Source organism: Humulus lupulus, chromosome 1, assembly GCF_963169125.1.
Source record: "Humulus lupulus chromosome 1, drHumLupu1.1, whole genome shotgun sequence".
In the NCBI taxonomy this organism is placed as follows: Eukaryota; Viridiplantae; Streptophyta; class Magnoliopsida; order Rosales; family Cannabaceae; genus Humulus; species Humulus lupulus.
This window is the reverse complement of record NC_084793.1, coordinates 171,185,152-171,203,333: the sequence shown is the minus strand read 5'-3', so window position 1 is coordinate 171,203,333 and position 18,182 is coordinate 171,185,152. Positions and strand designations below refer to the sequence as shown.

General features: G+C 35.3%; 1 protein-coding gene across 2 annotated transcripts in view; it reads left to right on the top strand.

Moving 5' to 3' along the window:
- The window catches only part of LOC133800413 (fatty acid amide hydrolase-like), a 30,845-nt gene extending 23,084 nt beyond the window's left edge, over positions 1-7,761 (top strand). The window contains exons 9-20 of one of the 2 annotated variants that reach the window (XM_062238373.1): positions 1,317-1,392; positions 1,515-1,586; positions 1,686-1,737; positions 2,928-2,999; positions 3,138-3,221; positions 4,425-4,528; positions 4,643-4,735; positions 5,109-5,177; positions 5,302-5,366; positions 5,501-5,562; positions 5,696-5,791; positions 7,437-7,761. In XM_062238373.1, the coding sequence (XP_062094357.1) occupies positions 1,317-1,392; positions 1,515-1,586; positions 1,686-1,737; positions 2,928-2,999; positions 3,138-3,221; positions 4,425-4,528; positions 4,643-4,735; positions 5,109-5,177; positions 5,302-5,366; positions 5,501-5,562; positions 5,696-5,791; positions 7,437-7,499 (908 nt within the window). In that variant the 3' untranslated portion in view covers positions 7,500-7,761. The remainder of the gene's footprint in view (positions 1-1,316; positions 1,393-1,514; positions 1,587-1,685; positions 1,738-2,927; positions 3,000-3,137; positions 3,222-4,424; positions 4,529-4,642; positions 4,736-5,108; positions 5,178-5,301; positions 5,367-5,500; positions 5,563-5,695; positions 5,792-7,436) is intronic. The other variant, XM_062238375.1, reaches the window with a different exon arrangement.
- The last annotated feature ends 10,421 nt before the right edge of the window (positions 7,762-18,182 follow it).

Below are 18,182 nucleotides of genomic sequence, written 5' to 3'. Positions count from 1 at the left end.
GCAAATCTTCAGAAGGTAGTCGCTTTATCTTCAACCGAGGCTGAATATATGGCTGCAACAGAGGCTATAAAGGAGGCTATCTGGCTCAAAGGTCTGGCTAAAGAGATGGGATTTAATTCTGAACATATCACAGTTTACTGTGACAATCAAAGTGCCCTGCACTTGATGAAAAACCCCATATTTCATGAAAGGTCAAAGCATATTGACATAAAGATGCACTTTATCAAAGAAGTGATCTCAAACCAGGAAGTTCAAGTCGACAAAATACACACAAACCACAACCCTGCAGACATGCTTACTAAAGCAGTACCTCAAGTAAAATTCAAGCACTGCCTTGAGCTATTAAATTTCAGATGATGTAGTGGATCAACTGCTGTATTGATCTCTATCAGTTGCATGGTCTCGATCAAGGAGGATTTTGTTAGATCAGTGATCAAGACAATGCCACGTCATTTAATGAAGTTAGTTGACTGTTTTTAGAGTCAAAGTTAGTTGGTATTTCCAAATGTATATATAGCCTCTGTTATTCATTTTTTGTCTGGTTGTCGAATATTGCTATGTTTCTGTAATAGAGATTCATATGATTGAGTAATAAAGTTTTTCAGATTCATTCAAACACTTTTTCTGTTCTTGCTGTTTATGGTCACTGTTTCATTGAAGATCTTTAGAGTTGGTGTACATAGTCTTGTTAAGTTACTACAGTCGTTATTATATATCCTTGAGTTGACCTCATAGCTGTAGAACCTGTTGCCTTATTTTCCTTATTTTTGTAGTTATGAACCTGTGTGGTACATGCTAAATATTCTTTACCTCATATATGAAGATAATCAGAGCTAGCTGTGTTTAAAGTCTCGTACAAAATAGTTTTATATATAAAACACTGAATACAACATTTCGTCCACTAATAATGGACTTCTTGTCATCAATCAGCCTAAGTCTAATACGATACAAGGAGGATACTACTCCAAGTTAGCTAGTGTTAATCAATATTAATGAAAGAGCATTTAATGAATTCAAACATAGAAACGTACACATAAACTAATAAGATCATAGCTAGGCAATACATTCCTAGTAAATTCTAAGTTAATGTAAGCTTTTAAATACCATACACAAAAGGAAAACATTGGAATGAAATTTCAACTTAAATAAAATAGGAAATCGTTTGTGTAAATAGTACAGCCCCTCCTTTTGTTTTTCTACAATTATTATTATATATTATTTTAATTCCTTCCAAGTATTGATACATTTATCTTATAAGTTGTTTCACCTTATTATGAGATTAATTGCTTCATAATGAGTTTGATTTGTTTTATTAGGATCTGTGCGGATGCCTGCAGCTCTCTGTGGTGTTTTTGGTTTTAAACCAACCTTTGGGCGTATACCTCATTCAGGGTAACCTATATTATAATATTTGACTAATTTTTAAATATAGATATATGTATAATTAATAAATTTATTGTTGCACGAGAAGGGAATAGCTTTCTAAAACATCACATGAATTGTTATGATTTCAGTGTTCTTCCATTGAATTGGACTGTTGGAATGGTTGGTATACTAGCAGCCACAATGGAGGACTCTTTAATCGTGTTAGTATAATCACGTTTTACATTTTCCTCTTGAAATTAATTAATAACTTTCAGCAAATCATATATCTCACTCATCATTGAGATATTTATGATCTCCAGCTATGCAGCTATTAGTGGCGAGCTACCATCAAATAATCGCTCAAATATATTGGTAATAATTTGTGTTTTAGAATCACTTGTAATGCTTTTCTTATATTTTTTTTATGCACATATGTATAATACATACAAGCAATTTGCAATGCACAATTGCTTAATTTTATTTATAAAATTTATTAATTACTTTTATTAAATTTGTAATATTATAATATAAATTTTAAATAAACAAACAATATTATATATAAAATAATAACATCAATATATTAAATGAAAAATTAAACCAAAACATTATTTATGATTTTTAAAAATATATAATATGATAACCTTTTTAAACATAAATGACATTTTTTTTTAATAAAACTAAGATTATGTATTATATATATTATAATTTTAATAATATTTTATAATATTTAAATTTATATTAATATAAGTATTAAATATCTCATCTTATATAAAATATTATTATAATAATATTTAAATTCATATTAATATAATTAGTAAAAATTAGAATTATATATTATTATCATAAAAATATTTTATATAATTATTAAATATCTAATTTTGTATTACATATTATTATAATAATGATATTTTATAACATTTAAATTTAAATTTAAATCTAAATTTATATTAATGTAATTAATAAATATCTATTTTTTATTAATTTTATAGATATATTCGGTTAAATATTTAGAATATTCTATTAAAGTTAACAAAATAAACTGTTAAAATAAAAAAATTTCTTTCTATACACAATTTTTATTTAAAAGAGATATATGCTCTCTTTAGTTCATTGTATTTTTATTTTTAAACATACACTGGTGATTGAATATAGTCAATCGTATACTTAATACTGAACATCTTTAATTTAATTTAATAAAGAAGAATAATTAATATTTATTTAAGATAAATTATAAGTCCGTGATATTTTTATATCCTCTCAAATTATTATAATTCTTCTTACCATTTTATTTTTTAAATTTCAATCCAAATATAGGTACAAATTAGAAATATATATTACTTTAACATTTTTCCTATGTTAAGTCGAATACAAGCTACAAATCATATAGCTTCAATGGTTGTTTCTATTGAGCCTTGGAGCTCAAATTGTAGAATAAAGTATTAAGCTAGCTATAAGTCTAGTACTTAGTGTAGGTACATATATATATATATATGTACTTTTTCTTTTCTGTTTTACTAATTATATTTTTAAATTGTATTTTGTATTTTTCATAAATCATATAGCCTCGAGTAAATCTTCCAATGCTCAACTCAACAGAACCTGTATCAACAGTCAAGCTAGCAAAGTATGACAACGTAAGTATAGTTGTTCTTCTTTACTACATTATCGAGCATATTTCATTTCCTAAATAACGTTTTCTTAAATATATGATTTATAAATAGATATAAATTAGTGAGTTGCTAACTTCAAAAACCACTATTCGGTTCAATTAGTGGTTCAATGATTGCAGAGAAGATATTCAATTATGTTGCTCTAATGCCTTAGACAAGCTAATTGAGAAGCACAATGAATGGAAGGTACTAGTCACCAACTAATATGACAATTGCATGTGGTGCATGAACTCTACTGTATATTAATATGGAAATTTCAGAGAGTATATGTTTAATAGTATATCCTATTTCATCCTATGAAAAATTTAATAGTCATAATAAATATATGTCATATTGTATAATTTTGACCATATACCCCTTCAATAAACTTTCCACTCTCTCTCAAAACTTTCCACTCTCTCTCAAAACTATTTCTCTCTATCATGGCAGACCCTCTCCACAGCCGCCACCTCCCCACGGCTAGAAATCGTCTCTATTTCTCTCATTTCTCATTCTCTCTACTTATGGTCATCCAAAATACAAAGAGAAAAAAAAATACCCACAACCATTAAAGCATTCATTAAAGCATCTATGATTAATTTTTGTGTTCTACATAAAAAATTTAAGACTTTAAATCTTCTAAATGTGTAGATCTCCAAAACAAATATTAAGATTAAAAAAAAAAATCAACTAAAACAGACATCTATGCAAAAATTTATGCCTCAAAAATTTTTTCGTCAAATTTCAGCGCAGAACGTCGATTTGGCATTGATTTTGCATCGTTTTAGCCAAAAACTAAGTTTCCATGAGTATTGAAACAACATCGATTTTGTATAGAAAAAACATTGTTTTGGCAAAAAAAAAATTAAGTTTTCATGATTGCATTGATTTTGCATCGATTTTGCACAGTTTTGGCAAAAAAAACAAATTTTTGTGAATGCATCGCAATTGGATCGAAAAAACATCGAATTTGTATAATTTTTATACTTAAAAAAATAATGAAAACGATACAAATTCCATACTTTTTCGATGCAATTGTGATGCATCCAGCTAGTTTATTCTTCATAAGTAGTTGAAAGCATTTTTTGGTCTTTATTTTATTTTATTTTCCTTACTATGCTTCAAATAACTTTAGATTTTTTTTCTTTCAATCTTTAAAAGGATGAGGTGCTTAAGATCATGTTTTGATCGGTTTGAAAAACTAAAATGTAGTTATATATATTATCATGATTTTTTTCTAGTACTTACAAAGTACGATCTTGGTAGTTTGAGATTTTAACGTAGCTAGTATATACGTATACAAATAAATATATTTGACAACAAAGTATATAAATGGATAGTTGCAGCATAAAGTGGTGAGGAATACATATCAAGTCAAATTGTTTAATTTATGTCTTATACACTTGACAGATTATAGGGGTGACCATTCCAGAGATAGAGAATATGCGCCTAGCACACTATATAACTATTGGATCTGAGTGTAGCACTTCACTTGGTTCCTATCTAGAAAAGTTGTATGGATTCTCCCCACATCTCAATTTTCTTCTTTTATTAAAACTTTTTTTTATTAATAATTGATTAATTATATTTAAACAGAGTTGCTAAACTCACAACATATTTTTAAATAGGAATTATGCGAAAATAGGATGGGATGCAAGATTTGCACTAGCTATATATGGTTCCTTCAGTAGCAAGGAGTACATTAAAGCCCAAAAAATCAGGTAATTAATTATTACCTATATTTTCGGACAGCTATATATTACATAATGCATGACTTTTTCAACGAGTTGAATGTGATTTGCTAACTCAAATCTGGTTCAAAGTTTCTTTGTTTGAATAAGGTTTTTTTTTATTATTTATGAGGATGAAAGTTGGACAAGCATGATTTTATCGAGGGAAAATATTGCAACATTAAAAATAAGCAGTACTTTAAAGCATCAACCAGTAGAAATAACGGGACATATTAGTATGAGCCCACATAATCTGTTTATTTTTTCAAGAATATATTCCGGTCCTGCTTTTTTATTTATGAATATAAGATCTATGTGTTGTTTCTATTATAATATCACCGTCACCATATTTTCGCCTTCTCAGGAACCGTCAGATCCAATTTCATGACTACATATTTTCCCAGGCAGACGTCATTGTTTCTCCAACTACAGGGTATTTAAAAATTTAGACTGAAAACAAAAAGAAAAATAGATAATTAATACAGAACTGCACAAGAACTATTAATTTCTTACCAAAACTCTAAATAATAGAGACACTGATATAAATTTTTATGCAGAGTAACTGCCTATCCAATTTTCAATGATGCTCTAAAGACTGGTGAACTTGACTATGTAAATGGAGGTAGTCCATTTTTATCTTACCTGATAAGTAATATTATTTAAAATACAATAAAAAAGGTGATATTATTTGCTTAGTTATATACATAATTTTTTTTTTGCTAATCATATATATATATATATATAAATTCATGTCAGCTGCCCTTGTTCGATATTCAATAGCAGGAAACTTTTTGGGGTATCCGGCAGTGACTGTTCCAGTATGATATTCTTATCACAACCACTATCTCTCCGCAAGTGATTTATATAGCTAGTAACAGACATAGTTTTGAAAACTATATGCATCGTAATTTAAGTAAAATTTCTTCTATTTATTTATTGTTATAATCGTAGGTTGGATATGATGAGTCAGGTTTGCCAATTGGCCTTCAGTTTATTGGTAGGCCATGGTCTGAAGCAACACTAATCCGCATAGCATTTGCAATGCAGGTAATACTGAATCATTTTCTTTTATTTAAAGAAAATTTATTAAAATTCAAGTTATGTGCTATAAATAATTAGCCAACGTAATTTTATCTAGTCTTCTCATATTTCGAAGGACTATAGTATCTACAAATAAATTATAGGGACATTGGTAGTGATAATACTTAAATTTTATCAAAAGTTATATTTTAATACTCAAATTTTTATTTTTGCAGTAATAATACATAAATTTATAATTTTGGTGTAACCATTAGTACTTACCGTTAACTGCCTATCCACGTGACATATTTTTATACTCGTAAATTTATGCATTAAGTGTAACTTTATAAATGTTTTGGGTATTATCGCCGCCATTATCTCTAAATTCTTTAAATACTATAACAATCATTTTAAATTTTAAAAAATCTAAAAGATTATTAAAAATTAATTAATAATATGGAATTTTGGGATGATTTTGAGTTTCAATTTTAATTTGGGTTAATTTTAATTTAGGTTTTTCGAATTTGGATTTGAGTTTTAATTTTAATTTAGGTTGTTTCGAATTTGCATATTTTAGTTTTATTAATTAGTCTCTAATTGTCTCAAAAATTAGTCTCTAATAATCTTTTAGAATTTTTAAAATTTAAAATGATTTTTATAATATTTAAAGAATTTAAATAATTTAGTCTAAAATCATCCAAAAATCCATATATGTCACGTTGATACTTAATGAGTAGTTCACGGTAAGTACTAACGGTTGAACCAAAATTGTAGATTTAGGTATTACTGCAAAAAAAGTATTAAAGTGTAACGTTTTAAAAGATTTGGTTATTATCGCCGCCAATTAGACTAATAAAAATGTATCACGTGGATACTTAACAAGCAATTAACGATGAGTACTAACTGATGAACCAACCAAAATTATAGATATATGTATTATTACCGCGAAAAAAAATATTTAGGGTATTAAAGTACAACTTTTGAAAATATTTGGATGTTATCACCACTAATATCCCTAAACTATATGAGATTTTTACATAAAATATAATTTTCGCTAAAATTTACATTTTAACGGTCAAACATTTTTTTTTTCAATTTTATGGTTTTAAAGAAATTTTTAAATTTTTACGGTTGTCTTTTTTTTTGTGTGTTGTTTTTAGGTTTTTTTTTGTTGATGTTTAGTTGGTCCAATGAATTATTTTCAAGTTGCTTTCAAATTGTATTTTAGTTGTTTTTCCAAAAAAAATCATATTTTCGTAATTATGGAACTTTGAAAATTTGAGTGCGTATTTTTTGAAAAAAAAAATAGGAACCGTAAAAAAGTAAAAAAAAAAAACAAAAAAAATATGTATTTAAGAAAAAATTTCAAACTATATCATATCATTATTTGTTACTTCAGAGAATAAATTAAATAACTTTATTATAAAAGAGGTTAATACTTTGTCAGTGATCATAGTAACTAGTTTAATAAGTACTAGTTATTATAAAATATATCTATTTACAAGTCGAAAAAAAATATTATTAGCTAGTGTTATTTAACAAATAAAAAAATGTGGGCTCAGTTTTCTTAGGAGATAATATGATGGATGCCAATTGAGATGTGTGTATGTAAAGTTGAATATTCTAATATATACTATGATTATACTGATTTGGATGACTATTTTATTTTCAGGCCCTTTGTATTCAAAGCTACAGAAAGCCTGAGGTTTTCTATGATCTAATTAACTATAATTGAGTACTCCAGAACATGGCATGTAACTAAGAGTTCCAAGTTACAACCCTACTTAAACAAGTTATTTGTTACCCTATAATGGAGAGCTAGGGAGATGTGGGGGTTATCCTATGATTACTTTTTTTCCCTTCATAAATGTAGTAAACAAACAAAAATGTGGTTATGATTGTCATATCCCTGATACATTTTTAACAGTCTTTACATGCATGTTTCATTATATTGTAACCATAGATTTTCTATATGAACTTTTTTATGATTTCATTAATTTCATAGTGTTTTTGAAAAGTCAAATAATATAAGAGATTCCCTTAGAATGGGATAGCTACTACAAATTAAAGTTCTCTTAGCCCTATCAAGGATGCCTATTTCCCATTCTATAAGATTAATTTAAATTTAATTCAAATATATTTATGTAAGCCAACAAGCTCCAAAAACAAGTTTCTAGAAAAATTGGAAGTAAATACCCTTAAGGTGACATTTAACACTTGTATGCATTGGAAATTTCACTCTTTGTGCTTAATAGTCTCTAATATTGTCAAAAAATTCCACCACTTATTCACTATTTTATTTTGATGTCAAACATTCTCCATCTACTCAAAATACCCCTCCCATTATATCAAGAAGACCAAAACCCTCTCTTCCTCTCTATTCTCTCTCTCTCTCACGAAACCCTCATCAAAACCCACGGTGAGTGCCAAAGTTCTTGCTGAAATTGTTGTTAGGAATCTCCATTGTCTCTGTAAAGATCCAAAATATCAAAGGCAACATCCATTTTGAGGGATTTTGGAGGAGAAAAATCATGGGTAAGAAGATTGTTCATTCTTTTGTGTTGGGTACTGTTTGTTTACTTTTTTTTTTCTATTTCGAACAGATTTGAGCCTATATTGGTGTGTTTTTTGGGTTTGTTAGAGAGATTTCGCGATCTATTTTTTTTTCTTCTGATTTTTCTACAACAGTTTTGCTTGATAGGAGTTCGATAACAGCTCGATAGGGGCTCGATACTATGTAGAAGACGGTTAAGTTGTGAGCTCGATGCTGCTCGATAGGTATAGCATTTATTTCTCGATGGTGCTCAATAGGATCTTGATGAGGGTTCGATTGGACCCTAGACTATTTGGTTTAGTTGTTTCTCGATATGTACTTGATGGGAGCTCGATAGGGGCTCGGTAATAGGAAGATGGTGTGGGTTCTGTAAAGATCTCGATTGTAGATCGATAGGGGTTCTCGATGGAGATCGATTAGTGCTCGATAGTGGCTCGATCAAATGTGTGTTTAGGGTTATGTTCGGTTTAAAAACTTTTTGCTTGATATAGGTTCGATTGAGGCTCGATAGGAGCTTGATAGAGCTCGATATGTGTTCGATTACAGCTCGATAGATATTTTTTTAAGCTTGAAAAAAAATATATAATTTTTTTAATAATTTCTTGGTTTTTTTTTTCACCACAGGTTTCATTGTTTACATTTTTGTATCTTAAATTGGTGTTTGGGAAATAGAAGGGAGGAAGTGGATTTTCAAGGATGCTCAATGGATAGTGATACCAATGGAGAATGATGTAACCTACTTGCAACTTCTTTACATATTGCACAAGAAACTTTGTGTTGATAAACAGATGAATGGGTTGAAATTGGATGTTCATTACACATTCGGTGGCCAACCGTTTATACCAATTCATGTTGAAAGTGATCTTGGTGTCCGTGCATTCCTTGGAGTAACAACGAAAGAAAGGATTGCCTTGTGTGTCACTCTTGTTAAGAAGATTGTTAATAAAGTTCGTAGTGAGGTGGTCACTTTTGTTCCAGAAAGAGATTTTGAGGGAAATCCTGTGGTGACTGTTGGTGTTGATCCTGCACTACTACAAAAGAGGCTTTTCTTTGCGGTTTTTTTCCTTAATACACTGCAGTTTTTTAGAGTACCAAGTATCGCAGTGTTTGAGACTGTAGAGAAATGTAATAAACAAATCACAGAGAAAATTATTCTTTTTCTTTGCGGTTTTGTTAACAAAAACGCAGAGAAAGAAATTCTTTATCCGCAGTTTAGTTAACAAAACCGCGGAGAAATCATTTATTTATTTTTAATTTTTGGACGTGCTGCTTTATATATATATATTCTATTCTGTTTATATTACCTAATTTTATTAATTATTATTATATACCCAAATATTATTATATTTTTAATTCCGTTTATATTACCTAATTTTATTAATTACCTAATTTTCAATTCCGTTTATATACCTAAATTTTATATAATAATATAAAATACTTAATTTGATAAATTATTATCTAATTAAAAGATAACATATTAGTATATACATTCACATATCATACAAGTAGTTTGTATATAGATAATAAGAACATACAAATATCATTTAACATATAAATCAATAAGTTAGCAAGTTACGTACATATGAAAAATTAGACTTCATAAATAAATGATATTAATCTTGCTAACTATTCGCTTTGTAGTGGTAGTAGATCATCTTTGACATTGTATTCTTTTTTGTCAAACCACTGCAAAATTGAAAAGTGAATATAGATTAGATAATTAAATACTATATCTAGTTTTTCATAAGAAAAAAAATATTATAAAATATAACATACTTTTTTCGTGATAACTTCTGTCGGATTCAGTGCATTTACAAGATCATAAATGTATATTAGTACATAATAACTGCACTCATGAATTTCAGGCTGTTTTGGACAAGAACTTCTCAGCAATTTTGTAAATGTGCCAATGTATTCATTTTTCGAACATTGTGCGTATGCTCTACAAAAATTAAAATTAATTAAATACATATTATACTCTCAACTCTTAAAAATTAACAATGCATATACTAAATTTGAAAAACTTACTTTTCCATAACCTCATTAATTATTGGTGGAGATTTATGATTTTTCAAAGGGTCCAAAATTATAGCCATCCCCTGCATCATCACGAGCACCAACATCCAATGTCGACAAAAACAATAATAAATTATCATTATTATAAGATTAAAATCCAACCATAGCAGTGATAATATTTAAGTAGTTCGTTCTTACTCAACAATCTAAGGAATGCAATATATTTGGCCTCATCTATCCATAGTCATCATCCATTTGGATATAAGATCCACAGTATAATTTTTACTTTCATCATTGCCAATAGAAAGATGTTCGGTGTCAAAAAATTTGTATAACTGTCGTGAATTTGGGTGCAGACTTTCCCAAATGCATCTGTAGAATCAATCATGCATATTACATTTTCAATTAATAAATTAATATCATTTTCAATTAATATCATAAAAAAAAAAAAAAATTGGGCAGAGTTTCCTCTGTTTCTATAGCATATCCAAAATTATTAGTACCTATAAATTCAATTCAAACAAACACATAAAACAAACAACATGAATGTTCTCAACCATAAGCCACCGCAACACACAGAATTCGTAGAACCTACTTCACTAAGACACACATGTTCTCAGCATTCTGTTATCTCCGCAGCACACAATTTCATCTCAGAACCTACTTCACTACGGATGAATATCTAATATATTCAAACTCCTCTAATAGTTTGTTATGACATAGAAGAATGAGTTCAATTTGAATTGATATATACCTCATACCAAATAGCATAGCTGAGGATCCAATATTATCCATGGAGGTTACTTGATAAACATCTTCCGAAGTGATGAAGATAGCCTCGCGATCTCCTATAAACTCTGGGTCAATGGAAACTTGAACAACCCCATCTATTCCTTTAATGGAATAGTACTCCTTCACTATAAATTTTAGACTAAGATCAATTTTGTCCCATTGGTCACCAGTTAACCAATTTGAAGGTTCTGATCGAGCTATTTCAACGGGGATGACTACGTGAGATCCAGCTGATGATAAATATGGAGTTGGTGATAAGGTTTTGTGTTTAGATGTCAATGGACCCTACATAATATCATTTAACATATTAATATAGTGTACCCATGTAAAAATAAAATTTAAATATCTGAGAAAATAATTTTATACCTAATATGTCACAATTAAATTTTTTGGCCAACGCATGAATATGTCTCGTTCGTCCCCAACATATCGCATATTACTAAAGGGAATAGGGATCTCAACTTCTTCTTGTACGTCATCTATAAGCCAAACCATGCTGAATCATCAAGTACAATTCCATGGATGGTAATTTGACTACCCATGTTTTGTACAATGATTACACCCTTAGCCACTACATTGTCAATATTATCATAACACAATTGCACTTCATAGCTCGGCGGTGGCGGGGACTCATAAATTGATGATCGATCATCTTCATCAAAATGATTTGTTGTGGTTTGGTAGAATTCACCAATAGGATAGTCTTTGGTTTGATGAAAATGATCATCTGCGTAGGAGGCAGGTCGATAGACTTCATCAGTTGGATTCTCATAGCATTGCCACTCATCATTTGGATTCTCATAATATTGTCCTTCATCATTTGGATTCTCAAATTGTCCTTCATCATAGTATCCCCACTCATCGTTTTCCTCATTGTATTCCTCATTTTGAGCTAATTCATTTTTTGTTGTAGATTTTTGTCTTTTTAGCTCTTCAATCTCAGCTTTTAGCCAAGCAATCTCCTCTTTTGCAGTCATTTTTTTTCGGTTTTCTTTCTAAATATTTTGGATACGGTCGCAGTGAACCTAAAAAATAATCAACCAAGTCAATCAATAAATCAAGCTAAATAATTCTTAAAATACAACAACTATTATAAAGTATCATACCTGCTGTTATCTAAAAAACAGGCACGGATGACGTGGCAAGTGATTTCTGGACACGTGGCTGACACCTGGCAGAATTTTGCTAGAGTATCAACCAGTAGCATATTGCGAGCATAGGTGATTGAGGTTTCCCTGTGACCAGTATGGTCACGCATTCCGCGTATCTCAAGATAATTTTATAAAAGATCTTAGTCAATCCCGAGATTGTCTCCCATGATTTCCTGAGTATCCGATTATTTAGGAAAGAATATTTGTAACAATTTAATGTAATCCCCCTTGAGCCTATAAATAGAGAAGGATAGCTCAAGGAAGGAAACTTTTGAGGCTTTCTGATTATCTGAGATTAGAGTTATTCTATTTGATATATTGTTTTGTTCTTCAGAGGTTGGTGAAACTCATTGAACCCTAGTTCTTTGATCACTCCTTTGAATCCTATATCAATAACAGTTCAAGTGGACGTAGGTTGTTACCAGATTCTGGGGCCAAACCACTATAAACTCTTGTGTGCTTTATTGTTTTTGTCATCACATTCATTTCAACGTATTTGTCCACATCAAGCATATTTGACTCCGTGTCAGTTGGCCAAAATCAGGGTCAAAATTCTGGTGCTTTCATTGAGAGCTTGACACAGTATCGTTGAAATATCAATGGTGAAAACTACCAAGAAAACTGGACAGGCGGCTGGCGCTAAACCATCTCACCCGCCTCCTCCTCCTCCAAACGTGACTGAGGATGAGCCACATTTGGAATTTGATGAGGAAGAAATGGATTCCGAGATGCTGAGGAATACCCTGGGGGTATTGCATGATGAATTGGCCAATCTGAGGGCCAGCTAGGAAAGTGCTGCCGAAATTATGGCACGGCAGCAACAGGAAATTGAACGGCAGCGCCTGGAACTGAGTGAAAGGCAGGCGGAGATGGACCGTCGCCAGAGGGAGGCCATGGCAGCCCTCGAAGCAGCCCTACAACTGGCTAGGAACCAGGCTGCACCAGCCTCGCAGCCTGATCAACCTAGAAATGGGCCGGCCCAAAGGGCTCCTAATCCTAGCCCGCCTATCCAGCCCTCGAGCCCCCAAAGGCTCGAGCAGCCACCGGTGCCTCAGGATGATGTCCCGCTAAGGGACCCTGAGGCACAGCCTCCATCCCAAGCTGGTCACGGTGATCCCCCGCAACAAAGGCAGAATAGGGCCGGGCATACGCCTCGCAGTCCTAGACGCCATAGGGGCGACGAGCCAAACCCTCCGAGCAGAGGACAACGTCCTCTTGGTAACAGAAGGAACTCAGAGTCAGGATCTGCGGTCTGAGGCCCCCCACGGCATGATAATGCATGGGGACCTACCGACCAACGCAGGCCACCCTCTAATGCTCGGGAGGTTTCAGCCCGAGAAGGCAACCGAGGGAATAGTCGATCCCATCATAGCCAATCAAGATTCAGAGATGGCCATGGTTATAACGAGGTTGACTTAGGCAGAGGAAACGCCGATCGGAGGAACGAAGTAAGAGGTGGGGGCAGAAGCCTACCACCTAGGGATGACCAACCCGAAAGACGGGACGCTGGGGGGCAGCCCCAACAAAATAACATCTTTAACCGGCTCGGAGCTAGCGAGCAGCGGAGGAGAGACGAGGATTTAAGAGACGTACTCAACGATCGCTGGGAACGACACGATGAGTACGTTCCCCCAGCACCAGAGGCTCCGACGATTCCTGGCGCCGTGCAGGCCTAGATAGATGCCCTCAACCAAGCAGGGCAGCAACTGGTCAGGGGAAGAACATTTTATATCGACCACAATAGGAGAAAGGGCACTCCTTTCGTCCAGAGGATAGCTATGGCAGAAACTCCTAGCAAGTTTAAGATGCCTACACTTCCGAACTTTGACGGGTATGGTGACCCGGTATCTCACGTCAACAAGTTTAAGATACAAATGGACATTCAGAAAGTGTCCAAAGACGCTCGGTGCAGGATCTTCCCTGCAACACTTTCTGATGCCGCATAGGCGTGGTTTTTCAAATTCCCTCCTACAAGTATAGTTTCCTGGGAAATGTTCGTGAAGGAGTTTTACGAACAGTTCTATGCGGGTCGTGTGCACCCGACTAAGGAAAATCAGCTGGTTGAAATACGCCAGCAAGACGGAGAACCACTGAAGGACTACATCCAGCGTTTTATGCGAGCAGCTGCTGGGGCGAAAACAGTGGGAGACGAAGGCAAGATGATGGCCATAACTGCAGGGGTTAAGCGCCGCACGCCTCTTTGGGACAGGCTCAGAAAGCATGGGGTCAGGACTACCCAGGAATTTTTGGATCGAGCTGATCGATATATCAAGCTCGAGGATGCCATTGCCAATGAAGGAAAACCCCCAGGCAAAGACAAAGGGACAGCTGAGCCCACCAAAGCCGCCAATGGGTCGAAGCCCAATGGCAACGGCAAAGGCAACGGGAACGGCAATTGCAATGGCAAGAATGGGGGGAAACGGCCGTACAATGAGCCTTCCACCTCTGACAATAAACGAGCCAAGGGTAATCATTATGAACCTCGGTTCACTAACTACATTGCCCTTATTGAGTCTCGGGGAGAGGTTTATCAGGCCACGAGTTCCAGTGTGCCTTATAAGAAACCTGCCCCCATTCGAAAGGATATTTCGAGAAGAGACACTACCAAGTTCTGTCGTTATCATAACGACTACAGACATGATACCAATGAATGCAACCAGCTGAAGGATTAGATCAAGTTCCTTATTAGACAAGGACACTTGAGAAGATATATACGGGCCTCGAGAAATTCCCAACGAGAAGCTCCAGGTGGCAACGAGCAAGCGCCCGCACGCCAACGCTCGCCACCTTTGCAGCCTGATCCCGTAACTGGCACATTGTTAACCATCTGTGGAGGCGCGCACCTTGCGGGAAACAGTGGAAAGGCTAGGGAACGATATGCTCGAACTCTGCGCCATGACCAGGACATCGAGATGATGACTGTGGAGGACCGCGCGCCAAAAAAGGCTCGGTCAGAAGAAGGTGAAACAACCTTCTCTGATAGCGACGCTCAGCATGTCCGGTTCCCACATTCAGATCCGCTGGTCGTGGATATCCAAATGGCCAACATGATGGTGAAAAAAGTGCTAGTTGATACAGGAAGTTCAGTGAACATCCTGTATAAATCTTCGCTGGAACGCATGAAGTTGTCCGTTAAGGACTGGGAGCCCTGCAACCAAACAATATACGACTTCTCTGGTGAGGGACTCGCCCCAACGGGGTCAATTAGACTTTCAGTGACAGCAGGTACAACGCCTGCTACCAGGACATTACTCGCTACTTTCATAGTAGTCGATTGTCCTTCGGCGTACAATGCGGTCATTGGAAGGCCTGTACTGGTTGATCTTCGAGCCGTCACCTCAGTATGGCACTTAGCCATGAAATTCCCGACAGACGCAGGGAAGCCAGGGAATGCTACAATGCCTCAGTCATGAAGGCGAAGAAGGGAATGTCAAAGAGCACTCCCCCAGATAGGCTGCAGATGGCTATTGATACACAAGCCCAATTCAGTGATGAAGTCACCAAATAGGGTGTTGCCCAAAGTGAGGATAGGGATTTAGATCCTCGCTTTGGGGATTTTGAGGAAAATGTTGGACCCTTCGAGGACCTGGAACAGGTCCAACTTGATGAAAAAGACCCGACCAGAGTTGTGAAGGTCGGGAAAAACTTAAAGCCAACCACGAAGCATGCACTGGTGGAATTTTTGCGGAAGAACCAGGAAGTCTTTGCCTGGTCGCACAAAGACATGGCTGGGATAGATCCTGCAGTTATCAGCCATGTCCTGAACATAGACAAGAGTTTTCCACCCGTGCAACAGAAAAGAAGGCTGCTCGATAAGGAACGGTCAAGAGCCTTAAAAGAAGAAGTTGAAAGATTAAAGGAGAATGGGTTCATCAGGGTGGCGTTTTATCCATCCTGGGTCTCTAATCCAGTGCTGGTTCCCAAGCCTAACAGCAAATGGTGAACCTGTGTGGATTTCACAGACCTCAATAAAGCCTGCCCAAAGGATTGCTTCCCACTCCCAAGGATCGACCAGCTGGTCGATGCAACTGCAGGACATGAGATCCTCTCCTTCATGGATGCATACTCAGGTTACCATCAGATTAGTATGCATCCCCCTGACGAGAATCACACCAGCTTTCAGACCGATACGGGATTATACTGTTATAAAGTGATGCCCTTCGGATTGAAAAACGCAGGTGCGACTTACCAGCGATTGGTTAACCACATGTTTAAGGAGTTGATCGAAGTAAACATGGAGGTGTACGTGGACGACATGCTGGTAAAGTTGAAAAAAGCAGAAGGACATGTGAAGGATTTACAAGAGTGTTTCGATGTATTGAACAAGTACCAGATGAAACTAAATCCTCTCAAATGTTCCTTCGGAGTTGGATCAGGGAAATTTTTGGGGTTCATCATTAATTCAAGAGGAATCGAGGCCAACCCCGACAAGATAAAAGCCTTGATTGACATGAAATCGCCAGAGAGGAGCAAGGATGTACAAAGTTTAACTGGAAGAATTGCCGCCCTAAGCAGATTCATTTCCAAGTCGACGGATAAATGCGTCCCTTTTTTCAATATACTTAGAGCCAACAGGAAGTTTGATTGGAAAGGAGACTGCGAGTAGGCTTTCCAATCCTTAAAGGCCCATATGGCACAGCCTCCTATTTTATCAAAGCCTATCGAAGGAGAAACTTTGTTCATCTACCTGGCGATCACCGAAGTTGCTGCTAGTGCGGTACTAGTACGAAAGGAAGAAGGCGTACAAAAGGTGGTTTACTATGTAAGAAAGAGGCTAATCGAAGCAGAGTTGAGGTATCCTCCCATCGAGAGGTTAGCTTATTGTTTAATCTTGGCCTCAAGGAAGCTACGTCCTTACTTCCAAGCCCATCCCATCACAGTCTTAACTGACTAGCCCCTTCGGCAAGTCCTCCAAAAACTAGAGGCGGCTGGGCGTTTATTAAAATGGGCAGTCGAACTAGGGCAGTTCGATATTACATATTCCCCGCGAGCAGCAGTAAAAGGACAAGTCTTGGCTGATCTTATTGCAGAGTTCACTAAGCTCCCAGACAACGAACAGTGCAAAAATCCTAGTGCGCCGAGCCCCAAGATGAAGCTCCTTCGTGGAAGTTATTCACGGATGGGTCGTCCAACGAATCTCACGCAGGAGCGGGAGTGATATTGATAACGCCAGAAGGGCATTGATTTCACTGCGCCATCAGGTTCGACTTCACAGCGTCAAATAATGAAGCCGAATACGAAGCACTCCTCGCTGGATTAAGATTGGCAAAAGACATGAGTATAAAGGTGCTGGATATTTACAATGATTCACAGCTGGTAGTGAATCAAGTTCTAGTGGAATATAAAGCACGAGGCCTCAAAATGGTGGCCTACTTGAACAAAACTAGAGATATGTTGGCTCAGTTCAAGAAGTATACCCTCCAGCAAATACCTCAGGATCATAATTCGAACGCAGATTCCTTAGCCAAACTTGCAAGCGTAAAAGATGCTGGCACTTTGAATATTGTGCCAGTAGAAAGATTGTGCGAGCCAAGCATACGAGCAGATGAAACCAGTATGGAAACCTGGATGGGGGACACGTGGATGGCACCTTACTTGGAATATCTTACAAATGGTGTATTACCAACAGATAGAAATAAAGCCAGAACCCTCCAAAGGCAAGCTGCTAGGTACATACTGGTCGATGGTGTTCTTTACAGAAGAGGATATTCCATGCCACTGCTTAGATGTATTACACCAGAGAAAGCTAAGGAGTTGATGAGGGAAGTACATGAAGGCTTCTGCGGAGATCACGGAAGGGGGCAAAGTTTGGCGAAAGAGATTCTGAGGCAGGGCTATTTCTGGCCAACTATGAATGAAGACTCAATGGAGTTTGTCCGAAAATGCGACAAGCTTAAGAGATTTT